This window comes from Arvicola amphibius, chromosome 3 (assembly GCF_903992535.2).
Source record: "Arvicola amphibius chromosome 3, mArvAmp1.2, whole genome shotgun sequence".
Lineage (NCBI taxonomy): Eukaryota > Metazoa > Chordata > Mammalia > Rodentia > Cricetidae > Arvicola > Arvicola amphibius.
Window position 1 is genome coordinate 27,025,768 of NC_052049.1, and position 27,434 is coordinate 27,053,201.

At 41.3% G+C, this 27,434-nt stretch overlaps 1 protein-coding gene across 5 annotated transcripts in view; it reads right to left on the reverse strand.

The window, feature by feature from the left end:
* The window catches only part of Dab2 (DAB adaptor protein 2), a 55,279-nt gene that overhangs the window by 21,708 nt on the left and 6,137 nt on the right, over window positions 1–27,434 (reverse strand). For 4 of the 5 annotated variants that reach the window (XM_038322601.1, XM_038322602.1, XM_038322599.1 and 1 more), the window contains exons 2-4: window positions 3,093–3,281; window positions 1,964–2,103; window positions 500–598 (exon numbers count right to left, since the gene is read on the reverse strand). In XM_038322601.1, coding sequence (XP_038178529.1) covers window positions 500–598; window positions 1,964–2,103; window positions 3,093–3,183 — 330 coding nt within the window. In that variant the 5' untranslated portion in view covers window positions 3,184–3,281. Of the gene's footprint in view, window positions 1–499; window positions 599–1,963; window positions 2,104–3,092; window positions 3,282–3,391; window positions 3,487–27,434 lie in introns of those variants that run through there. The other variant, XM_038322600.1, reaches the window with a different exon arrangement.

Sequence of the window (27,434 nt, forward strand, 5' to 3'; positions counted from 1 at the left end):
AGAAGCAAAACTGATTCTACTTGATAGAACAATAGCCACCACACACACACACACACACACACACACACACACACACACACACACACACACACACCTAAAACAACAGCCAAAAAAAGTTGACATCTGCAGGTTGGGAAGGACAGGGTTGAAAGAGAGATGAAAAACATTCTGGAGGTTTAGAATTAGCCACCAAATTCACACATGACCAATCCATTAAAATAAGTCAGGTATTGAGATTAACCTCGTTTAGTCTGAAACTCAAAATAAATAGCATGCAACAGCAATGGCACCCTTGTCCTTAGGGGCTTCTTCACATCTTTACAGGAAATGAATTTCAAAACAGATATCTTGATTCTTTTCTTCCTATTGTCTATTTTAGAGAAACCATGTGTGATCTTATTCTTTTCTCTATTTGAGGAAGAAAAGGAAATTTTCCACAGGAATTCAACCATGGTCGGACTCAGGTGGTCAGTCACTGCTAGCAAGCACAAATTCTTACCCCAGTTTTCTCATCGATAATTTTGATACCAGAAAGGGAGATGTTGACCCAGATCCTTTGCTTGTGTTGTCCCTGAGACCGGCCAGCCGCTGCCATTCCCTGGAGAGATTGAGAGAATAAGGGAAATAGATGTTAAAGTATCCTAGAATACTTTTGATGGCAAAAACTTTGGAAGACAAACTGCTTTGTTTTCAGCTTGGATGGCATTGGGGAAAGGAGGGAGCATTTTTGATCAAGGGTAATGGACAGAGTAGAAGATATACATTATTTCTTCAAGGGCTGGGGACGTAGCTCTGTGAAAGCATGCTTGCCTAGTGTATGCAAACTCATAAATTTAATGTCTATAACACACACACACACACACACACACACACACACCACAAGATGGCTCCTAAACCTTGTATTATTTAATTATGTCCACATAGTAGCAGAGTAGAGAAATAAAAAGTTCTGAAACTCTGGACTTGGGAAGATGGCTTAGTTGGTAAATGTTTGCCATGTAAGTGTGAAGACTCCAAGTTTGATCACCAAAAACCCACATAAAAAGCTGGGTGCTATGGCACACACCAGTAATCTCAGTGCCAGGGAGGCAGAGACTGGAATTCCCTAGGGCTTTGTGGTCAGGCAGTTTAGCCAAATTGATAAGCTCCAGGTTCAGTAAGCTACTCTGTCTCAAGGAATAAGGTAGGGGACAGTTAAGGAAGGCACTCAATGTCAACCTCTGGTCACATTCACGTGCACACATATATACATACACATGAACAGGGACACACATGCAGACATACAAATTCAAAAAACTGAATGGTGTGTCCAAGTACAGTCCTGCATTTTATCCACATACTTTCTCGGCCAATAGTCATTCTGTGACTTCTTTTAAATGTTTTTAGTTTTTATTACTTTGGGGTTATGTGCATGGTATGCATGTGTATAGAGGCCAGAGGATGATAGCGAACATCTTTCTTGGTTGATCTCTTCTTCATATACGGAGGCAGGGGCTCATCTGAGCACAGAGCTCACAGATTCTCTAGCCGAGTTTGCTATGGGAATATTGTCTCTACTCTTGATGATTGTGCTTACAAATGGGCTGCCCCATTTATGCAGCATTTTTGTGGGTGCTGCAGATCTAAATAAAGGCAAGAACCTTATCCACGGAGTCATCCTCCTAGTCCCTGTTTTGTGTCTTCTATGCAGAATAAGACATATCACACATAACTGCCCATGGCTTTTTAAATTATTTAATGATGGAGAGTTTAGGGGCCAGCTTTGCTCATCTGAGTCCTGAGTTTACCCAAATGAAAAGGCACCCAGCATCTTGTAACCCTTGAAGTCTAGAACAAGACTCAACAGATTCAAGTGATGAATGACTTTTCTGAAAAGAAAACACTGGTGGATCAATATGTGAATGGAAATGTTTGGGTTGATAGGAGCTAATAGAATCCCCTTTCCGACACATGGCTTCTTTACCTTGAGTTTCATCATAGAATCTTGGCTCATTTTGTCTCCTCTTGCATCAGGCACGTCATCAATCCCGATTAGCTTGGCCTTGTATTTTACACCATCACCTTTGAACCTGGCCAACAGATACTCATCTGTCTTTTCAGAGCCTGTGAAGTAAACAGAAATGCAGGATAAAGCTTATATTTAAATGTCCCCCTTAGGTATGATCACATGTTCTCAGCATCCCCCCAAATGGAATAGCATAAAACTTTACACAGTGATTGGTCACACATGGAATTGCCACTGTCTCGTTCTTACTTCTTTTGAGCAAAGTCTCTCAATATTGAATAGAGAATTGAGAGTAAAAGGTGAAAAACAAACAGAAACCTACTTCCTTAAGATACAGAATGCAGATGAGAAATTCATGAGAACACATGAATTGGGAGTTGGGAATGTTTTTCACCGAAGCTTTTTTAATGTTTTGAGTGAATTTTAGAAAAATGGCATATTCCTTTAATGAAGGAGACAAGAAAATAAGGCACAAAACCATTTTCTAACATTTTGAACCATCAAAAAACAAAAACGAATTGAGGGTAAATTACCATGGCTGTAATTGGATAATCATCCCCTTCTTTTCTTTTCTCTCCTCAAAAGGCCCATACTGTCTCGTTCTTAGAACTGAAGGGCAGCAGCCAAAGCAGAGCAGGAAGCCCGTGGCCCCTTCTCCAGCTCTGGCACACTAAGGACTTGAGCACTATCTAGGACTTAAAGCCAAGAGTGTTTTTTTTTTTTTTTTTTTTTTTTTTTTTTTTTTTTTGGAAGAGTGTTTTAATAAAAACAAAGTTTTGATTTTTCAAAACTGGTGGTGCTAGTAAAGCAAGATGGTAAAGAGATTACTGAAAGATAATTACACAATAGTTATGGGTGTATCATTAACCATGCATTTAAACAAAAATAATTATAAAAAAAACATATAACTAAAGAAAATGCCACGAAATTTTCCTAACTGAACCCAAGTTGGTATAATCAGAGGCACAGAGACAAGGACTGCCACACATGAGACAAGCCAATCACTTCTGCCAAAAAAAATTTTTTCCCTTCCTAGAACTTGAGAGTAAGCTCATTTGACAGCCGAACAGGAGCCACTCGCCCCCACCTTTCTTCTTTTCCTTCTTTGATGGCGCTTTCGGGGCAGCCTGTTGGTCAGGCTGACCATTGGTCGTGCTGGCTTCAATTTCGTTAGACATGACGAGAAGGTAGACAGAAAACCCAGCAGCAGACGCTCACAGACACCAAGCAATCCTTGACGCGCAGGTCTCAAACGAACATAACCCTCGGCACACACCTGTGGGTAGAGAAAAGGCTCGGTGAGGCCAAACTACAGCAAACCTAGACTCCACACCACCCGTGTCCACAGGGGCCAGTCTGTTGCCAGTATGCGCTTATTAGCTGCACCTGCTTGCCAGTCCTTCTCCGTCAGGCGGAACTCTGAAGGCAGGATTGTTCCCTTTGAAGCTCCCCAGAATGGGAAAAGACTGTTTGGTAAATTTTTCTTCAAGCATTTGATTTCTGGTAGCATTTAATGATTACCTAACTCAGCAACTTGTGTTAGAACTTTGGCATAAGACTCTGGTATCAAAGATAGGGATCACAAACTGGTTAGAGTTCATATCAAAATAGAAACATACCTGCTGAACTCGATTAGATGGTAACTGATGTCTGAAAATGGATGTTAAGAGTTTCTCAGTTATCCACAAAACTGCTTAGAAAGGCAGTTTGCTCCAGTGGTATAAGAATACCTGCAACTTGGCTTCTATCTCCAGGACCCCCAACAGACTTACTACTTTACTGAGACATTTAATAAGCTACTATTATGATTCTACATATGATCTCCAGGGCTGTATAAACTCTGAACTTTAAATAACTCCATGGTGTGTGGGTGGTGCTGGGGGCGGGGCATAGCAGCACTGGGTATCAACTTGATAATCAACATAAGCCAGACTCAGAAAGGTAAACACTGCATCTTCTCTTATATGTGGATTTGACATGTAGAACCCCCAGGGACTTTGGGGAAGGAAGAGGATGGAAACAAGAGAAGGAACATGAAGGGTAGAAAGGTAAAATATCATATCTTTCTCTTGTATCTGGAGTCTAGATTTAAATATATATAGGTCTAGATCATATGTGTGTATATATATATATATATATAAAACATAGAACATATATATGCATGAAAGCATAAGGAAAAATATGTAAAGAGGAAGGGGAACAGTTGACAGAAGATTGGATAGGGGAAGGTAGTGGGAGTAGATATAAACAAAGTACAATGATCTATAAAATGTCATAATGAAACATTTCATATGCTATTTGAAAAATTAGTAATATAAAGAAATCATTTCCATTTTCTCCATCGACATGTTAGCCTATCAGAGTGCTTAAGGGTGTCTCTTGCACAATTCACTGAATACACTAATAAACGTCTTTATGCTATCATTCAGCACAAACAATTTCAAAACAGTTGTTCCCCAGGCTCCTATAGCTCCCCCCTGTGGATTACAGTAGAGAAAACAGCCAGTTCAAGCACACAGGGGTAAACTAATGTTTCATAAGGTTTTTGCACCACATGGTCTTCTGTTCCTATATACTCTAGAGGAATCCGAGAGGGTGAACATTCTAAAATTATAGACCAAAGGCAGAGTTGAGCCACTCTCCCTTAAAAATTTACTGTAACACTGTCTCTGGATTGGGACACTCCCTTACCACAGGAACTTTCGTCTTTCTGCACTATGTCCTCTATGAGTGACAACCTACCCATGGGAATGCATGCTGTTTCATAGACATGGCAGATAAAGAATACGCCTTGAAGATTTTCCTGTTTAACTCCTAAAAATCCTCAACACGTATTACAGCATTAATTTATCTTCCCACGGAAAACCAAGGCACAGACTTTTTACTGCCTGCCAAGTTTTGTTTTTTTTTTTTAAATCCCACACAGTCTGGTTCAGTGTCAGAATTCTTTGCCATCTCATTGATGAATCTTATCTTAGACATCACAATCTTATTACAAAAGGTGCCTATTATATCTACATAGTGGGCAATAAAACTATGTCTTAAGACTTAGTACCCATAGTCTTCGCAATAAAACGGGATTGTGCTGGATTTGGGCAGGGTTCTAAATCCAATGACACATGCCTTTACTTTTAAAAGGCAGAGTGAGGTCTGAGGGACAGAGACTCACAAAGCAAATGGGAATATAAATCCAAATAAGAGCTTAATTTGATATGTCTGCTGACCAAGGAAAGCTAAGTGATGGCTCACCATCTACCCGAGGCTAGGAGCATGGCACAGCGTGGGTTCGCCTCTAAGCTTCCACAAGTAACCAACTATGTCATGTCCTGACTTTGGGCTTACTGCCTTTAGAAGTACTGGATCAATAAATTTCTCTTGCATTAAGCCACTCACTTTGCTGATGGTCTCCTGACACAGGCAGTTAATGACTTTGCTTTCCATCAGTTAGAGTGGTCTTACTGCATACACCATACATCTATGCCTTTCTTGGAGCTCTGCATCCTATCTTGTGTTTACTTAATTAGGCTGCCACAGATTTCTTTTTAATGAATTGAATGAATATTCTCTAAATTAAAAAAAAAAAGGTTGTAAAATTTTCTGTGGAAGCTCTCCTTTGCATCTAGGCAATGGTCAGCTATTTTCATTTCCTGTGGAATGCCCTCGAGTGTTTAATTCCTGATTATCTTTACCCTCTGCTCTTTTTACTGTTTCTTTCTGAATGGCTTTAAAGTGAATGGTTTACTTCCTTACATTTTCCCATCTGCTGAGGTACATTTAGCTCCCTCGGGTACCTATTGTCCCTGAAGACAGTAGGTATGCCAAAGTCTCCCCTGAAGCTCTCGACTCTCCCTTCTAAACACGCATGCTCATCATATGGTTTCACACAGATTAACTTCATGCCTGCCTGCCAAATCTTCGGGACCACAGAGCCCTTGAAGGGGGAAGACTCATTTGGCATGTGGGAGCCATGCACATGGATGGTAGCCTGGGCTATTTGAAGCACTTTAAACTCTCGTCCTTGCTTATCATGTGTGTGAATGTGTGTATTGCCAATTTCTAGTTTCTTACAACTCTCTGCTTTCCCTTTAGTACCTGTGGTTTTTGCTTTTAGAAATGTAATGAGAAGTTTTGTCTGAGGGCCCTAAATTCTAGAGGGTAGATAACGTGTCTCAAAGACACAGACTGTCTTCCAGGAGTAGATGGAAACCTATTTGGATTTCACCACTTTCCAGGGTGTGATGAGGTGAGAAACTTCCATGGGACGAAGAGTTCCATTGGAAACACCTGTTCTATTGCTCCCATATGACATTGAGTTCAACAGTGCTCACGTGGACCACAGAGGTAGGAGGCATCCAAACCAGGTAGAATCACTGGCTGGGTAAGTATCGTGGACATCAGAATTCATTGCCCATCACAGAAAGTACCATAACACCCTACAACAGGGTGTTGTTTCTGACAAGAAAAGACTTTGCTAACAGAAGGTTTCAAAAAACAAAACAGTCTTAGCCTGCTGGGTGGTGGTGGTACACACCTTTAATCCCAGTACTTGGGAGGCAGAGGCAGGTGGATATCTGTGAGTTCGAAACCAGCCTGGTCTACAAGAGCTAGTTCCATGGTGGAAAAAAAAAAGACTTAGCACATTCAATTTAGCAATTTTGACTCCAAAGTTTTGATATTTTAAAGTAATCTGAGAAGTTTCACAAAGCACATTGGTGCACCTAAGGGGGAGGGGATGGTGGCAAGACCTATGGATGTAGTCATATCATATAAGACATGTCTCAATATAACTCAAGGCTCATGACCATATCACATGCTCATGACACATGCCTGTGTCAAATAGAAAGGGCAGAAGGTGAGTAGAACTACTTGGCCATGTGTTTTAATAAACAATTCCTTTTCCTCAGACACCAAAGACAACATTTGTAAGGAGGAGTTGCTGAGGAACCAGGAAAGTGTTCCATTGATATTTCACCCCTGCTCTATGCTCCTTTTCACTATAGTATTTTCAGTCAAATTCTCACTAAGTTGCTCAGGCTGGCTCCAAACACACTGTGGGCTTTGAAATTGTCACCTTCCCAAGGGTTAAGTTACAGGTTTGTGCCACCACAACTTTGATGGCATTTGATGCTATTGTTCCAAAGGTATTTGGCTTCCTTTTATTGTATATCCTTTACTGTTTAGGGATAGACAGTTCTAGTAACCAAAGAGAAACATAGGGAAGAAAGACTACTATAAATTTCTGAAATGAAATGGATGTGTACTTTGAATTACTCAATCTTTCATTTGCAGCATGATTATAAGACTCTTGTGATCAAGGAAGGAAGAGGTCATCTAGGAAACACATATAACGATCAGTAAAAGGCAAGGATTACAGATGAAATCCCAAAGATGTATACATGGGTCATATCTAAACAGAGTTGATTTTTCTAGCTTTCTAGAAAAGGATGTTTCCCCTTCGTTAGAAGATTGAAAACAGAAGCAAGAATATATTTCTGGGGGAAACATTGTCAAATCTAAAGTTGGTCTGTATCCTAGGCTCCTTGAGGCAACATGTAAAACAGAAAATGGTAAGTGAAGCTTTGCTGAGCCATTGAGACTAGCTTCCTTCCCCTTGAGTGAAGACATACATCTAAGTTGGATTTTGAACTTCAAACAAATCTCCTTAAAGGAATGTGGAAATGGCTTCCTTGCATGGCACGGAAGTCAGATGACTGTGGAGCTTGCAACATCTCCCTTGGTTTCTGAGAGGGCTCTAAGAGATGTACAGCGGAAGGATGCATGAGTCATCTTTGAATGACTGTGTCCTTGGCACTAATAAAAGTCAGCTATATTTTGTTTTGTCCTTAAAGTGACTCATAGCATTTTGCAACCTGAAAAAATCAGCCTCGTGGGCAATAGTTAGTCTAGGTTTTAAAAGGGCAAATAAATTTAATGGAGACCTTCTTAGAGTTGCTTGCTCTTCTGTCAGTAGGACTTGTACTGGTGTCTCATTGGTACTCCTTAATGACTGTGAGGTTCTGAAGAAACATCATGGCATTATTTATCAGTTTCTCTGATCTGCACCTCTCACCTACCTTCTTACTCTGATTATACAGACAGGCAGAAGTTTGTTTGGTTGTCTCAAAATGCTAGAATAACTTGAGTTAAGGACTTGACAGTAACCCCATTTCACACATAGTAGAGAATCTTATTTCAAAGTTCAGAGTAATATGGTATAAACACGTAATGCATTCAGCACCCCACATCCAAATGTTCTACATCTGTGGGTTCAAAAGCCTGCTGAACAAAAATACACAGAAAAATTCTGTAATAAACATGTACAGACTTTTTTAAAAAATTATTATTCCCTAAATAAAACAGCATAGTAACTATTTGCATTATATTAGGCATTATAAATACTCTGGGGATTATTTGAAATATACTAGAGAAATATGCTAGATGATTTGAAGTAAATAATATACATAGGGCTTTGAACATCAAAGAATGTTTGGACTTGTGAGAGGGGAGGATATTAGAACCAAGCCATTGTGGATGTAGGGGGATGTCTGTCCAGCAAGATCTTAAAACCATTATCCTGAAAACTGTATAAAAAGTGCCTCTGTTTTAGGAATAATAAATGTACTCATTAACCCAAAACCTAACTGTTTTTGATAAACTGTTGAGCTCAAAACTGAATTTGTTTTCCTCCTTATAAAATGCTTTTCTTTTGTTATTTGCTGTTCTTAAATCCTACCGACCTTTAACCCATAATTTCAAAAATTCACAGTCCCAGGACTTTTTAACATACCAGTTATAGTTGCCACCAAGAGCAGCAAGAAATAGACATACTGAAGGGAATGAAGGAAACTCAAGAAGAAAGCAGTGTCAGGCTGAAGGGATGGCTCAGGCGCTAAGAGCACTGGCTGTTCTTCCAGAGGTCCTGAGTTCAATTTCCAGCACCACATGGTGGCTTACAACCATCTGTAATGAGATCTGGTGCCCTCTTCTGGTCTGTGGGCATACATGCAGACAGACTCATGTATAATAAATAAATAAATAAATGAAGAAGAAAAAGAAGAAGAAGAAGGAGAAAAAGGAGGAGGAGGAGGAGGAGGAGGAGGAGGAGGAGGAGGAGAAGAAGAAGAAGAAGAAGAAGAAGAAGAAGAAGAAGAAGAAGAAGAAGAAGAAGAAGAAGAAGAAGAAGAAGAAGAAGAAAAGAAAGCAGCGTAAAAATCTTTGCTTCGAGGGCCCAGCATTCTGTTCTGGACAGGGAAGGTGCTGCTTCCTTGATCACATGCTGCCTGCTTCAGTTGGAGTACTGAACAGGACAGTCTTAACCTGGAGGCCAGACCTTGAGACCAACAGGCAGCAGACACCTTCTCCACTGTCTCTGAAGTAACCTCTGAGAAAACACATTGAGACACAGCTCTGAAGTCTCACACTTGTTGAATGACTTCCTCCCTTAGCTGCTTCCATCTTTATGATTTTTTACATGTCAGTCTACTTTTCAAAGGCCAATTGATCAGACAGTAAGATTTCTGTGGATCGGAGAGACGGCTCAGGGAAAGGAGATTATTAGGAAAACTGGACTGCCCAAATCCAATATCCGGAACCCATGTCCAAAGTGGAAAGAGAGAAATGACTCCATGGAGTTATTCTTTGACTGCCACAGGTGCTGTTTAGGATGCAGGCAACTGAAAGCATATCATACAGACACATGAGAATGAAAAATAAAGGTGCCAAAAGATTTTTGTGTCTTGTTGACTTGGGTAATTAGACCATGTTAATGTACATTCAAAAAAGAGTCCTGGGGCCGGGCGGTGGTGGCGCACGCCTTTAATCCCAGCACTCGGGAGGCAGAGGCAGGCGGATCTCTGTGAGTTCGAGGCCAGCCTGGTCTACAAGAGCTAGTTCCAGGGCAGGCTCTAAAGCTGCAGAGAAACCCTGTCTCGAAAAAACCAAAAAAAAAAAAAAAAAAAAAGAGTCCTGGGGAGGCATTCTTGTAAATATTGACTATGGTAGGGACCCCATACCTGTGCTAATATACAAGTTAGGCATTTCTGTACAGGCTATGCATTTTCAGTAGCATGTATTCTGAGAGGTGATGGTGTAAGAATCAGAATACAAAGCCCTAAGCTAGGAATACTTCTTTCTATTTAGAGCCAAGTCAAACTTATATTAAGTGTTCCCTAGTTCCCTAGACAGTCAATTTGAGGTAGAGGAGAGATGGCATATTACTTCAGAGTTTAAGATTCAAAGTCTCATCCACCTGGGGCCTTGCTATTTTTTTTAAATTTTTTAAAACTGTGTTGTTTGAGGCATTTTTCCCTGCTGAGGTAGAAGGATTTCTTGTGAGCCTGAGATTATCCTGGGCTACATGGTGAATACCAGGCTAGCCAGAGGCATATAGGAGTCTATTAAAAACTAGTAAACAAACAACAGAACCACAAAGTGTTCAACAAGAACAACTATGGTTAAGCCACAGCCCATGATCCCAATGTACTGTATAATATCGCATGGCAGCCAACACCAGCTCTTTCCACAGCAGGTGTTCTGATGGTTAGTAACTCAAAACATGGAGAGACACACGTTAGTTCGTGATACAGGTGAAAAGGTGAGTGGGTGTACCAAAGCACAAGCCAGCCCTCCCCCGCCTCACTCTGGCTTAAGAGCCTATAATTTTATGTTCTCATGGCATACAGAGACAGGACTTATTCTGAGTTCCTTCTGCCTAGCAGCGGATTCTTTTTTTTTTTTTTTAAGTGATTAGGAAACAAGGGGAATAAAAAATGTGAAAAAAACCTGGCTAGGATTGAGTTAACACCAGGAAAAAGTTAGTTCCCAGGACGCACTATTCCTGGTGTTCAACTTTTTAAAGCAGACTGTGCAAAGCTCATTACATGGAGGCTCTACCAAGAAAGCCTTCTGGGACTTGGGATGTGATGTATCTCAGTTGGAGAGGGGTGCCAGCATGCAAGTCCCTAGGGTCCTCCCACTGCACCACAACCAACCCAACCCAACCCAACCTAACCCAACCCAACCCAACCCAACCCAACCCAAGCCGTTTTAGTAGGCACATCAAGGAAAGACCAAGAAAATAACTTAGCTAAATGTTTCATAGTCTTGAACCAAAACAGAAAACAATTTAAAGGTTTTGCACTTTCTTATTCTACATTGTCCCTGGATTCTTTCCCACCCCCAGCCCAAGCAGCAGAAATCATACTTGGTCAAACTGGCCTTTGGATCTGGTTGTTTTGACTAGGTCTGAGACACAACTCACAGATCAAAGACTTGAAATTTATTCTTAGTTCAGTACACTCTCTACCGTGCAGCACCTTGGCCTTTTGATTTCTTCTTTCTTCCTCTCTCTGTCTCTCTCTGTCTGTCTCTGTCTGTCTCTGTCTCTGTTGTCTCTGCCTCTCTCTCTCTCTCTCTCTCTCTCTCTCTCTCTCTCTCTCTCTCTCTCTCTCTCTCTCTCTCTCCTCTCTCTCTCTTCTGGCATGAAATGTAAATCCGAGTTGTGGCATTGGTAACATAATAATTTTGGCTGATTTGACCTTTCCAGACTTTGTGCCCCCCACCTTTTTCACTTTAAAAATAATTTTGTATTAGCATTATCTTCCTTTTGAGCTGGAGGAAGTAATTATCATAATTGGTGTTTGGGAGGGTTAAGTGTTAAGGGAGCTTTGTGTACCCATATTAAGGCCCATTCTTTGGTCTAGCCAGGCCACCCAGTTCACTGGGAGCGTCTGTAACATATTCACAGCTGAGACCAAAGTCTCAACTTTATGATTAGTTTTCAACCATATTTTTTCGTCAATTTTATCAGTGCACGGACTGTTGCTTATGCGCTTAAATGCTTCTCCCTGTTAGCGCGAGGGGGGGCGCACAGAACAAGGAATTTCACTAATCACAGACTACTTTAGTCCCTTGGGAAACCTAGCTATAGCTAACACACCTCTATGAAGCCAGCAAGGAGGGCTGCATCACCTACTGAGATTCTAAGAGGGTAGTGGTGGAATGTCCCTCTGGTTTTCTGCTCATATGGAATGTTTTTTGGTATGGACATGAGGTTTAAGTTAAGAAGTATTTCCATATCCAGGTAAGGTGTCCCTGCCTATAAGAGTAGCTCTGGGCAGGTTGAGGTGGATTCCTTTGAGTTTGAAGCAAACTTTGGCTGTACCAGGAGACCTTATCTCAAAATAAACAAACAAATAAAGCATTTGCATGCATGCATATATTTTAGCTTCAATGTTTTGACCCATCATTGTGGGAGAAGCAACATTCTACCCCTCCCAAGCCTGACCTCCTGTTGCTTAGGTGAAACAGGAAAACCGGAATCTAGCCTTGTCCTGTAATTCAATTCTACAAGGAGAAGGAAGTGGCATTGAAATTTTGGCTTCTGGGAAACAGAGAGCTTCAAAAATCACCTTTGTCATTGCTTCACATTGCTAGCACTGATTGTTTGGGCTCAGTTCTGCCATAGTTGCTCCTATACCCAGGATATGGCTTATATACTTGGCGTATTTCAAGGGCGAGCATAGTGGGGCTCTCTATCTAGTGGACACTACACTGTGCCAGAACTCTGCATTTGGGACTATTGGACACAGATAATAAATAATAAATATGGCTGACAATGCAGTATTTCTTTTCCTACAAGCTATTTTTCCCCTTTGCACTATGTATCAGCAGCACTGCAGGGAAAGGGGTCCTCAAGGCAACCACTGTGTCTTGGAGCTCAAGGGTGCTGAGCTCATAAGGAGAATGATCTTAAACTACATCATTCCTTTATTTTCTGTCTTCTACTTAGACATACCCAAGCTCACTTGTGTGACAAGGCCCGAGTGATTCCTATGAATTCCGAGGAAAGGATCATAAGAAAGAAGTCTAAGACTCTGGGAGAAAGGAAAACATGGCTTTCTGGGGAGATGGGGGCTCAACACAGACTGCTCTTCCTTGTGTATTTTGAACTTTGGAACTCAAAGGTGGCTGGGAACTTGAAGAGCAAGTTTGGACTTTGAGTCAAAGCATTTCTGGGAGGAGGCCAATGAATTAAAGCAGTCTGCAGTAGGGGTTTGGGAAGGTAGAGTTCTTTTGGGGTAGATGAGAATAAGGAAGACTTTGCTCAAATGTCAAGCTTCTCTCTAACCCCAGTGCAATGAGCCTTTAGGACGCCGAACCCTCTAATATGGTCATTAGTAGGTAGAAAGCACCATTGGGATGAATTTTGACTAGAAAGCCCATGTTCCAGAATGCTCCTGAGTCCTTCTCCTGGGCCTGTGAAGATATTGTAGAACCAGCAACAGCATACAGACCTCTGCCACTTCAATGCTTTCTTTGGAGAATACAAATCTAGTTAAGGCACTTGTCATTGGTAGCGCAATAGGATTGGAGACACCGTGCCACAGTGACTGCCGTAGAAGTGGTATCAACCATATTTGATAAGATGGTTTTCAAAAAGTAAAACTGTTCATGGGAAATCGGGATGGGTGAGTTGAACCAACTTTAAAAACCTTTCTTTATAACAACTCTGTTGTGTAGTGCATGCCTAGAACTGGGATATCTTTGGAGACTGAGCTGGGGGTTTTGAGTTGGAAGCCAGTTTGGGCTACTAAGTGAAACCCCACCTCAATGTAAAAAACAAACAAACCCACCACCCACAAAAAGACTTTGAACAGAAAAACTCCATTTTGTATCATCAGACGGTAACGCTGTGTCTTTCTGTGTTGTCCTCATCCTAAATCCTGGCAGAAAGTTTTCTGAAGAGTGAACAACTTACATGAAGAATTTTAATGCTTTCCAGTTTTTTTTTTTTTAAAAAAATGTAACTGCTGACATGCACATTTCAGAATTTATCACAGTATATTTGAGCAGTAATATGAATAAAAGTCTCTTGGACCAATACCAACCCACAGTGAACACTTTACACTTCACATCTAAATGTCACAAGGATATTGTGCTTGAACTTTGCAAGACTTCTCTTTGCAATGGACAGAAGACTACTACCGAAAACCACAGCCAATCAAAATGCAGAGTTGTGGAGCTCAGTCCCCGGGGATACATCTACAGAACACTCCCACACCTGAGGTTCATTGAGGAAGAGGGGGCGGAAAGACTGAAGAGCTGAAGACTTGGGGAGGTTGTTACTCCCAGTAACATCACAAGCTCTATCAATGAAGCACCATCGATGACAGCCCAAACTTGGAGCTGGACAAGGAGGACACCAACCGACATGCCATACTGCAGGGGTTAGGGGGAAGCCCTTGAGGCGTCAACCCTACATAAAGGGCTACAGGCAACCATGTCAAGCTAGGAGCTGGGAAGTAAATCTCCAGGGAAGAGCTTACCAATTTGTTAGACATACGTATTAAGTAGCATTATATGGACACAACAGGTTATATTTAGGAATATGTATGTATTTGCAAATGCATGTAACAGTTGATGAAAAAAAGAGGCTGTGAATTTGAAGGAGAGTGGGCAAGGGTATGTGGGAGGAAGGAAAGGAATTAAATTGCAATCTCAAAAATTAAAAGAATAAAATGAAACCGAAGAGTCAGTTGAGGAAAAAGACACATCCAGACCACTTTCAAGTTTCTGGGAATAAGTAAGAGCATTTGCATTTTTTTTTCTCACAGTCCTTTTGCATGCTTAGTGTTCTATTGTTTCTGTGGCTATCCTTAAGTTAGGTGAGATGCTTCTGCCAAAGCTTATTTTCCTAGCTCCCAGCTAGTTTTTCAATGAAATCCTATTAAAGAAACTTAGCAGTTTGCTTCTAAGGCTAGCCAAGGTGTAGCTGTCCATTCCCTTAGGAAATAACCTGGAAGGATAAGCCTCCCACCTTTGTGAACCTAAGGATATAACCACCGCTCAACTCTTGGAAGTTCTCTTACGGTGTGTGTGCACGCAATCCTAGTAAACACATTTCACTCTATTCAAGCTCCATTAGTCATCCTGGAACTCTACCCGGTGTTAGGAGTTAAAGAAAGCTTGCTATTTATAAGAATCTGTATTTGAAACCTTAGGTTAGAAAGGCAGAGGCACACACCCCAGCAGAATTATGATCTTTTATAACCACACCAGGGTGCTTTAAAAGGGGAAAGTAATCTTAAGCTTTTCCTCTTCCACAAACCAGCACAAGAAATACGGCTTGATATTTGGTTTCTTTCTGAATTTCTTGGCTGAATGATATAAATCCCAAGGAGATTTCCCTTCCCAGGCAGAGGCCCATATTCACGTAATCCAGAAAGCCAATGCTTGAGTGCGGCTCCACCTTTCTGCAACTCGAGTTTCAGACACATGTTGAGTTTTTAAGATGTTAAAAGAGGAAGGGTCCAGCTGCCTGGTCGCGTCAGTACCCAGCAGTCAAACTGGGATGTGTGCAGTAATTGTTTATAGTCAGTGGAACTAAGTTGTGTGCCCGCTACACATCTGTGTCTTCTGGAAGAAGGCAGCATTTAGTCTCGGGAAACTTAACCCAAGACTGCTTTAAGTGTTATGATTCAGATGCACCATCTCTGAATTCTAGGTGGCCTCCTGGGTAGAATATGCCCTTTGTTTTGGTGTTCAGTTTACCCTTAGGGCTGGCAATAACCTTCCATGAGAAATGTGCCCTGCCCACATTTCCTTGTTTGATACAATCTATTCTAGCTGGGTAAGATTTTGCCAACAAGGCAGTAAGCTTCATCTCCAAGAATATTGGTGACTGTGCTGACTTCAATGGCTAATGGTAGCTTTTAAAAATTAACCTACTGTTTACTGTCATCTTGTGTGCTCAGAATATTAAATATCACCTTAGAGATGGTTCACAGTGATTCAGTTGGTTTTGTTTAGAGCAAATTTTGTTGCTTTTAAATAAAATGAATGAAGGTATCACTTAAAAATACCTAGGAGCTGGGGGTGTTGGTGTACACCTTTAGCTCCAGATTGAGGACAAGGCAAGAGGAATATTTGAGCCCAAAAGTTGGAGATCAGCTTGGGCAAGAGAGAGAGCTCATCTCCATAAAACAAAACAAAATAAAATAAAATAATAAGGAACTTTGTATTTATTTGTTGAGTGTTAGGTTTCTAGAGGAACCAGGGACCTGAGAAACAATCTTCCTTCCTATTATATTAATACCAGTGTCCTAGCACACTTAAGGTTAGGAAGCTCCCACAATATTACCTAAAAATTCAAGAGACCTCTTTCCAGTGAAATAAGAAGGTTATTTTCTATCAGGTTCTGGCATAGGTTTTGTTTTAGAAACTTGCTTCTTGAGGTAATATACTAATATTATCCCAGTCTTAAATTTTAGAATGCATGATACAAAAATGTTCTGAAATAGCTAACTTCTCTGCCTTTAAATTGTGCTTATGGTTATTTAAACAAAATAATAAACTTATTATTTTTCTCAGAGTGAGAGCAAGATGAACTGCAAGGTGGAGTAAGCACAATTAGCAAGAATGGAAAGGTGACTGAAGGGACCCTATGAAGGAGTGACTTTAGGGTAGAGTTGGACCTGCGAGGTGCTAATCATTAAAACAATGTGCTTCACCTACAGTGGCCATCAGGGATCCAATTTCCATGTCACCTTAGGCCACTTGGTTGTATAATCTTAACAAGAAAGAGGGAAATGGATGGAAGTATTTCAGAGAACTAAGGCTTCCCAGGAAATGAAGGCAGAGCTCACTGGCTTCCTTTTCTGAGTGTAAATTTCTAAGAACTTCAAGAATAATCTTATTCTGTACAAATTTCACAAACTTTGCTCCAGAGTTCAGAAATGGACTGAATATATATATATGTATATGTATATGTATATGTATATGTATATATATGTATATGTATATATACATATATTAATATATGAATTAATATATATAAATATATATATTCATCTTTTGTCAATGTATTAAGTCATTTGTTAAGCCATCTCTTCTAGCAGTATTCCAGGGTTTAGGAAGGAAGAGATTCTTTTATCTCTTTTTTTATATCTTTTTAATAAACAGTTTATCTGCTGGGTGTGGTGACATATGCCTTTCTTTAATCCCAGCACTTGGAAGACAGAGTCAGGCAGATCTCTAAATTTCAGACCAGCCAGGGATACACAGTGAGACTCTCTCAAAACAATACAAAACAAAATGAAACAAAAGAAGCAGAATAACAAAACAGCAACAGAACACACACACGCACGCACACACATACACACAGCACACACCACAGCACACACATCTGACTTAGCCCTGTGTCTTTCTACAGTAAGCAGATGGAGTGAAGTGTTCCTTTCTCTGTGCTGTTGAATGCTCACCATGCTGGCCAGGTTTGTTACCTCCCTAGGATCCCAGGAACTATCCATGGGGGTCTACTAAGTATATAGTTCCAGTACGAGATGAACTGATAATGCTAATTCTTTATTGAAGGCCACTTTTCTAGGCTTCAGCTGAGAATTCTTGGCCATTGATGATCTAGATATGCCTGCTCATGGTGAACTGAAAGGGCTGCTAGCTAGAGCCCACAGGAATGCCAACTTCACTTTAAATGGGGTTTCCTTGGTCAGTAAAACCTGCAGGGCTTAGACAGATGCTCATTAGCCTGGGTGCTTTTCCACACCACTGTCCTATGCTCTTTGAATTTCTAAAGAGAAGTTGCAAGATTCTGTACCTGTTAAGCAAAGGGTACTTCCAAATATATGAAAAAAATGGGGGGCGGGGTAAGGTGGAATCATGGGTTAGATAGACTGGGGTTCCATCTGTAGCCTTCATCATCTCTATTGAGTTCATCAAATCAAGGTAACCTGAGTTGGTCTGCAAGCATTAGCTGAAGTCTCCTCTCCATGATAGCATCTGATGTGACTCTTCTTTGTGTGCGTGTGTAGGCACTTTTAGTATCCAAGAATGCAATGCCATGCCTTGTTTCCTTAGCTGAACTCTATAGCCCTACTCAAAGAGAAGTCTCTTTTGAAAGCCACTATTAAGTCCCTAATCCAATCTTTATTAAAAAGGCTCAAAATTATAGACAAGGAGGTTAAGGCAGAATCTCTAAGGTTGGGATGGAATCTTTCCAAACTCCACAGACTGGGTGAAGTCTGAAAAATTTGGTGAATGTTTACAGTTGCTGTGTTAACTAACAATGTCTTCAGTACCTTACATTATGTAGAAACATGCAAATAATTAGCTGCGCCAGGAAAAGCAGAGAGAGAGGCTTAATTTGCTTTGTCCTTCTCAAACAAGCAAAATTCTGATTTCAAGAAACTTACCAGACATGGATATGAATAAGCATTCTTTCCCAGAATGAGTATCTCTGGTTTTGGGGTTCTCTACACTAAATTCCACTCTACCCCTACTACAGTTGCTAGTGTGCTTGCCTAGCATGCACAAGGCCCTGCATGCGGTCGGTAGCATCGCTAAAGCAGTGTGGTGGTAGACGTCTGTACCCTACTCTACAGGAAGAGGGTAGAGGATCAGAAGCTCAACAACCTTCTCAGCTACATTGTGAGTTCAAGACCAGTTGGAGCCACACACAAGCCTGTTTAAATAGGGGGTGCATCCCTTTGAATAAGCCTCTGAAACACACCAGGAAAGCAAATCACATAACAAATCTGTATTCCCACTGTAGTGTGGGAATTCTCCTAGAGCTTGGATATATGGAGATCTCTTTCCTGACAAGTCTGCACTGCTGTAGAAGGAAAAAAACATAAATGGAATATTAAGTAATAAGCTTTCCAAAGGGGATTTGTTAAGGAAAATCAGAGCAGCCCAGAAACTGTGCAGAGTATCACTGGGGATGGTTTGGAAGTATCAAATATTAAATACCAGAACGCTCTCATGTGATTCTTTGGTATTATTCCTATTTGATCAGAAAAACTGACTTGTATAATTAAGCATCTTTGCTTCTGATGCTTTTGCCCCAATCTTTGCCTGGGCGCCACAGAATCAAAAGAAAGGATTAAGCCAATCCCACTACCCCCCAACCACCCAAGGCTGGGTGCAACTTGTACAGAAAAATCTATCAGGGAATGAAGAATTCTTAGCAAGGAATAAAGAGTATTTGTATCAACTTAGTAGGGATACAGGGCTGGGTGCTCATGATGCCAGGGGAAAGGTTGAGAGTCAGGTCAAGATGGATTACAGTGAGCTTACGGCACTCTACTTTGTCTAGACAGTACTGGGGAGACTTTGAGGCTGAGTGATGGCCTCGAGGTTGCGGTAGTGACAAATCTGAGTACTCGCAGGAAGGCATCAAAGAGTCAGATAGCTTTGTAGTATGAGAGCTGCGTGGATGTGCCACTTTGAGTGGTTCAACACCACTGGGTTCTTTTATTTAAGAATTTGACTAATCTCCTGGGAAGGCCTTTTCATCAAAGGTTAAGGTCTAACAATCTCAAATGTCAGATTCAAGGTCATCCCTTCTAAAGGAGCAATGATGCCAGTGACCCTCAAACTTCAAATAGACTGCGTCCTAAATGTGGCTTTTATAAAAGCCAAAGGTTAATTATGTATTATGCCCTTTACTTCATGACCCACCTTATTTTTAAAAAGGAGTCTCCTTAATGCCTATTTTAGAAGCGAAATGACATTTTCAAGTGTCAGCTTAGAAAACAAAACAAGGACATCTTTTGTCAAAGGCAGCTATAAACTAAAATAATCACATCACTATGACTTATTGGAAGCCATATGTTTTCCCATTCTGTGTTTCTTTTGTAACTGTTGGAAATCTAGCCAGGTGGTGGTAGTGCACGCCTTTAACCCCAGCACCTGCGAGGCAAAGGCTGGCAGATCTCTGTGAGTTCCAGGTCAGCCTGGTCTACAGAGTGAGTTCCAGGGTAGGCTCCAAAAGCTACACAGAAAGCCTGTCTTGAAAAACCAAAAGAAAATCTAGAAACATCAGCATTGAGGAAAGATTGGTATGGAAAGGTGGACTATTGCTAATTCTACATAGTTACAATGTGACATCAGGGTGGCATACATGTGTTTTTATTTTAAAACCATATTTGCTGAGGATGTGTTAATGTATCAGATAGCAATATTTAAAATTCAGATAGAGCTAGGTGGTGGTGACGCACGTCTTTAACCCCAGCAGTTGGGAGGCAGAGGCAGGCGGATCTGTGAGTTTGAGGCTAACCTGGTCTACAAGAGCTAGTCCCAGGCAGGCTTCATCAAAGCTACAGAGAAACCCTGTCTTGAAAAACCAAAAATAAATAAGTAAATAAATATTCAGATAGAACTTGGAGAATTGCAGTGATGGAGAACACAGCTAGGATGCAAGCATGGATCAGGTACTGGGACTGATGTTAGCACCTAAGAGAGATAATTAGGATTCAGTGACACCCAACAAGAGCATCAGGATGTCTCGAGCAGTGCCCAGAGTCAGCCTAAAATGTCATCTTGGACACCATTTAACTGATGCCTACCTAAAGCTGCAAGAAAAAATCTCCTGATAAATTAAAAATTCAATAGTAAGATGATTTTTTAGACTTTATTTTATTCTGATTTATTTGTGTGTCCTGTGTGTGTGTATGTGTGCACATGTGCATATGTGTGTGTGTGTTTGTGTGTGCATGCGGGGGGTTGAACAATGCAAATGCCTGAGGAGGCCAGAAAACACAGGATTGATTCCCAGTACCTGGAGTTACGGGTGTCCATGAGTTGCTAGGTATGGCTGCCTGGGTCTGAACTTCAGTTGAATAAGCAAGCATCTTAACTGTTGCGCAATAAGTTTTGAATCAAATAATTAAACTTTGGAAAATTGCTTTAATGGTGGGGGACTTTGAAGCTGGTTAAGCTGGGACCTGTTCTTGGTTTCCAGCTATGTTCTTGGACACACCGGGAGCAGTCTAGAGAGTACTGGGCTGGCAGTCTAATGCCATCAGCATTTTAGAAAGGCTAGTGGGAACTGCATCTTAAATCACAGTCCAGCTGCAGAAGCACATTTTAAAAATTAAGTTTCTCACTGGGTGTGGTGGCTTATGTCTATAATCCCAACAGTGAAGTCGGGTGGGACCAGCTAAGGCAGGAGGAGATCAGCTTGGGCTACATAGTAAGTTCCCGACCATCTTGAGCTCCAGCTCCAGCCCTTGTCTCAAAAATGCAAAGCAAAATGAAACAAATTTAAGTTTTCTTTTTCTTTTGGGCAGAAATTATGTTGTCAAAGCAGTTATCAGCCCTGAGCCTTAGGTCATCTGTATTCAATTTTGATTGGCTATTTAATAAACAGTTTGGTGGGTGTCTGTAGGTGCTAAACGAAGAAAGAATGAAAAACTGTCCTTGGATGGAATATCAACCCGGAAACCACGAGGTGTAGCTGTGATTAGCCAGGGGGTTCCATCCACCAGGTAAAGCAGGCCTTTGAGGGGTGATAAATACTTCAGTGACAGAAGGGAGTTAAGGGCCTGGAGAGATGGCTCAAAGGTTAAGAGCACTGCCTGCTCTTCCAAAGGTCCTGAGTTCAATTCCCAACAACCACATGGTGGCTCACAACCATCTGTAATAAGGTCTGGTGCCCTCTTCTGGGTTGTGTGTGTGTGTATATATATATTCTGGGTTCATATATATAAATGAAGGGAGTTAAAACAATGGAAATGACGGCTGCATCATCTGGGGAAGTTTATGAACACCTTGTCTGTCTTTCTCAGGACCTGAACAGATATTAACCAGGGACACATGTGGATAGTGTTCATTATAAACTGCCATCATGTTCAAACAGGGTTCAGAATTGTTTCACTTATACTAATAGATAAAGGGAAGCTGCAGTTTTCCTGTTATGTTCAGTCTATAACAAACGATGAGAAAGTCATAAATGAGAGTGGTTTGAATTACTTATTCACCTGGCCATCTGGCTGTTCACGGAGTACCTACTATGTGCCAAGCATTATGTTATGCTATGTATACAATGACAAAGAAGATGTGGTCTTTACTCTTAAGGTACCTGTAGCATAGGACAAGAAAACGCTTGTTAGAATTGATGCTAAATGCTTTGGAGGTGTTTCTAGTTAGCACGAAAATCTTCTTTGCCATTAGCATTTAGTAAGAAAAAAAAATGTAATACTGCTTCAAGAAATTCTATATCAATTTATCTTATTGAAATGAGGCCAGTTTAATGTATAGATGATTTCTCCATTGATTTTTAAATCTCCTGTAGCCATACTGCAACAGTTTCAAGGAACACCTTTGTGGCAATGACCTCTGGAAGGGAGAATTGGGCAAGGTAGGCTCACTGAGACTATCTGTGGTGTTTTCTGTAAAATTTAACTTAAAATACAGGGTTCTGAGTCATCCCTCGCTTCATAAGCAAACAGAAGGAAATATTACATCCATCTGGCACTCAGTTTCACCCAGGGGAAGCATGAACCACTTGGAGGGATGTCAATGTCTACATCTTATCCCAAACATGTTACTGGACCTCAAGAAAGACATTTTCAGATGAAGCAAACTCCTTACTTAAACGAAACAGGTATCAGGAAAATGCAACCTTCTCTCCCTCCCACTCCCTCCAGCTAGCTTTGGTTCAAGGGTACTACCTAATTAACTAATTAAGAAAGCATTAACCTCATGTTATGACTGTCTTTATCGTGGCACCTCACAGGTGCTGGCTGTGGAAGCCTCTGCATCCAGACTCTCAAACACAACATGCCTGCATCCATTATTCTGCAGAGGAGTTCTCCTCTGAAGCTGAGTGTCAGCATCACTGTGGATGGACTGGGAAGAGGCAGAGAATTTATTCTGTCCCTGGATGTATCTACAAAGTCTACAACTTGGAATGAGGCAGACTTCATTCTAGATTGTTCACATATCTACCGGATCTGGCAAAATTCTGACTCACTGCTTCTCACAGTTGTCTTTTATTTTCATGCTTCTCATCCTCCCACCTTTCTCCCTCTTTGCTGAGCTCCGGCAAAGAGTTCCTTCCTAACCTTGCTTCCTTGTCACAGTCAGTAGATGCTATGTGTGCCTGGCTCATGGCATGTTGTTCTTTACCTTCTCCACACAGATACCATGCTGTTCCTTAATATACTTAAAAGATTTAAAGTCGACAGGTGCAGTGATTTAATACTGTCCATCTTTTCAAATGAGTCCAATGATAGCCCAAGTTTTAAATGACTCTAGTTGTGCCAAGGCAACTTTTATGGAGGACTTATGTAGACATGCCAACATGGATCAGGCTGCCTGATTTTGTACGAATCAAGCTCAATACCTACATTTGTACTCGATGCGAACTTCAGAGTCCTTAACCAGGGTGCAGACAATCAAAGTCATAGCCACCACCTGTCTAGATGAGCTATTCTCTTCTGTTTCCCACAACAGGAATATGGTTATGTCATGCTCTCAGGCTTCAGATGCTGCTGTCCTAGCCTGCATCCCTGATTGCTTTCTCCAACTTAAATTCCAATCTGTCATTCAAAGGCTACTCAAGGTGCATGGTCTCAGAAGTCTCTACTGGTCTCTCACTAGCTGTATCACATTCTCACAGTGACCATGACACATTGTTGCTCTCTGACTCATGTAGAACTTTTCCCTCAACTTAATAAAAATGTTTGAGGCCGGGCGGTGGTGGCGCACACCTTTAATCCCAGCACTTGGAAGGCAGAGGCAGGCGGATCTCTGAGTTCGAGGCCAGCCTGGTCTACAAGAGCTAGTTCCAGGACAGGCTCTAGAGACTACAGGGAAACCCTGTCTCGAAAAACCAAATAAATAAATAAATAAATAAATAAATAAATAAATAAATAAATAAAAATAAAAATAAAAATGTTTGAGGTGAGGGAATTAGCTACTTTTTCTTTTTTGAGACAGGGTTTCTCTGTGTAACTTTGGTGGCTGTCCTGGAACTAGCTCTTGTAGGCAAGGTTGGCCTTGAACTCACAGAGATCTGCCTGCCTGCCTGCTAGGATTAAAGGTGTGCGCCACCACCACCTGGCTTCTACTCCACTTTTCTAAGCTTTATAGAACCTGGTAAAGAGCATAGTACTTTCAAGCACTAAGACTAATGCACAGACGGGAGGTGGTGGCGTGGGCTTGTGATTCCAGCACCAGAGACTGGGGGTTGGCCAGGTCAACGGCAGGAAAGATTGATAAACTTGGATCCAGCTCAGATTAAACAGTGAACTGGTTACTAGCCTGAACTACATAGAAAGAACCTGTCTCATTAAAAATCAAAATAAGTATATGACAACCACACTCACTTCCCCTTTGCTCTTTTATATTAATTCAGGCAAATCTTTGCCCTACTTTGATGGTCGGATTTTCTTCAACTGCTAAGCAACCTGCACTCAAACTTCTCTTGCCAGCATAAACAGGTTAACTTGCCTGAATCAACGTGTATTTCTGCTTAAATGAAGAGATCCTCTTAGCGAATAAAGACCGCACTTCCTTGACTGCTGTGCTCCGTGTTTTCCTTCTACACATTATCATCTCTTAGCTGTACACATGTACTCTCTTGGTCAGAGTGGACAGTGATTTGAGCACACCCTGTTCCTCCCCACCTACACGATTCCCTTCTCTACTTCTTCCTTCGGCGTATTTTCTCATTTTACCTTTGCATATTTAATTTCCTTTAGTCCCTTTAAGGCTAATTCCATTATTACAAACCACTGACTGTTTTGTCTTCATCTGGACCTGTGTAAATACCCCACACCATTCAACTGAAACACAATTCTGTTGGTTGGTTATAATTTTCTCTAAATTTCATTTTTATTGTCAACAGGACTTCACTATATTGCCCAGGCTGGCCTTGAACTCAAGCTCTTCTTGGTTTTGCTTCCTTAGTGGTGCAACCATAGGCATGTGCCATCACATGGGCATTTTCTTTAAACCTTTCTCCCTCCCTTCCTCTCCCTCTCCCTCTCCCTCTCCCTCCCTTCCTCCCTCCCTCTCTCTCTCTCTCTCTCTCTCTCTCTCTCTCTCTCTCTCTCTCTCACACACACACACACACACACACACATATATGTAGACCAGACTGTCCTAGAACTCACAGGTAAATGCCTTTCTCTGCCTCCTAGAGCTGGGATTAAAGGCACGTGCCACTCCCAGCTAAATTTCTTTGTGGATGGTAATTAGCATGTGTCTGCTAGCCTGCATAAAGTAAATAGATGCATCCAATTGTGAATTTCAACCAATGTTTAGTTATTATAACTCCAGACAGCTAAATAAATTGCATCTCCCCAACAGGTTTTGAAGCAATTAATTAAACATCTCTGCATTAAGTTGTACTTCAGAAGACAATTTGGATTCTAAGTAAAATCAGTTATCATTCCAATTCAAGTCTGTCTGTCTATCTATCTATCTATCTATCTATCTATCTATCTATCTATCTATCTATCTATCTATCTATCTATCTATCCTATCTACCTATCTACCTATCTAGATGTTTTCTGAAAATTCCTACCTGAAGCTGGGCTGTGGTGGCACACATCTTTAATCCTAGCACTTGGGAGGCAGAGGCAGGCAGATCTCTGTGAGTTTGAGGCCAGCCTGGTCTACAAGAGCTAGTTCCAGGACAGGCTCCAAAGCTACAGAGAAACCCTGTTTCACCCCCCCCCCCCCGAGAAAGAAAAGTCCTACCTGTAGTTCAACCTCTATCTTGGCAGAATATCATTAACTATTGATGGAAGAGTCATCTTATCAGCTATACTTTTGTTTTACACTTCAGAAATGGGTCTTCACTTATAATATTTAATTTTAGAGGGGATGGGGAGCAAACAAATATGATGACAACAATAGCAACAACATCAGTGGTGATGTAACTAAGGCACAGCTAAAACATCCCCTGCTTAAAGCACAGAGATTAAAGACCTAGTGTATATATCCATTGTGATTTCCGATCTTGATTCAGCACAGTGAATAACTCCTTTAACCATGGCAATCCAAAGCCAAATGGGTCCAGCCTTCTTCACTAACCAACACCTTTGACGGAGTTGTGAATGCATTTGGCTTATTTCTAAAACACTAAAAGAAAACATAAAAGCCTATTAACTTGTGAATTATGTATCTAGGCAATCAGAACAGACTTTGGTCCTAAACAGAACAGTTAAAACACAAAATGTAAAAACTGGGTGTTTCAGTGCATATCATCCATGCAGCCCTTGGGAGGCTGAAGCAGATCAGGAGTTTGATGCCAGCTTGGGCTACTGAGTGAAATTCTGTCTCATAAAAGAAAGTAAGGGAGGGAGGGCTGAGGGCCGAGAAATGGAAAGAAGGAGGAAGAAAGGAAGGGTAGGAGGGGGATAGAGAAGGTTACAGGGAAGACCATAGGGAGGGTGGGAGAAGAGAGGGAGAAGGGAGGGAGAAGGGAGAGAGAGAAAGGAAAATTGAGGTTATGTAGGAGAGCCTGTATGCCTGACATGGACACAGGAAGGAAAGAGTTACTTTCATGTTCCAGATTTTTATGTATACATTAACTCGACTTCAAAAAGTCTCTATTGTCCCAAGCAGACCAACGTGGAACCATGGAAGTTAACAGTTGCTGGTCTCTTCAGGTTATGAAACGTTGCCATATTCTATGGCTTGATCCCTCATATTTAATGCTTTCAAAACATGAAAGAAACTTGGTCTACCTCTCAGCCTCTATGTGTTATATCAGAATTGAGCTGATCTAAACTACACCAGCAACGAGGACGAGACGGTTTCCCAGCATCAGCCCAGCTATTTCACTGAGGATGGCAGCCCCAGAAGGGTTTGCTCGTCTGCGTCAGCAGCTGTTCTCAGGAACTTTCCACTTCCCCTTAGCTGTAACTTTGAGTCCCTTCACTTTACCGAGAGGGAAAATGAAATTCAGATGTTGTACCTCTTGTGTTACAGCAAAGCTGGTTTGTGGACACGGTCATTTGTAGTTCAGACCCCGTGTTCTGAGCCACTAACCTTGGCCATCTCAGAAGCAGAGTTCTCATTTCTGGAGGACACCCGTGTGTTTTAGTTAGGGGCAGGATTCTACCCATACCGGTCATTCTGAGGACTGTTTAGCAAGGTGAATGTGATAATTACGGGTTAGGGACGTTGGACAGCTATTTTTCAAAACAAACAAACAAAAACAAAACAAAAACAAATCCAGAGCCTCGTACATACTTAGAGCTCTACCAATAAGTCACCTGCATGGCTTTAAGTAGCATTTCTGAGAAATTCCAGGGCTGCCACTCCATTGCAGGTTGGCATAACTCTAGACTTTGTGTGTGTGGCCTCACCTGCAGCAGACTTCTTCCTTATTCCTACTCACTGGGGTTGCTGTTTCTCCACTGCCAACTCAGCACCATGCGTTACTTGGATCCTTTGTAAATATTCAGAGAAACAACTAAAGCTCAATTCATCCTTGGGATCTGATGTGGAACAAGCTGATCATGCTGGAGCTAAGAAATGGAGACATCTTTTTTTCTGAGATAAGTAACTCATGCTGGCCTCAAAGTCACTGCATGGTTCTGACCTTCTGATCTTCCGGCCTCCACTTCCCAATGCTGGCATTAGCTGCCTGAGTTACAACTAGTTCAGAATGGAG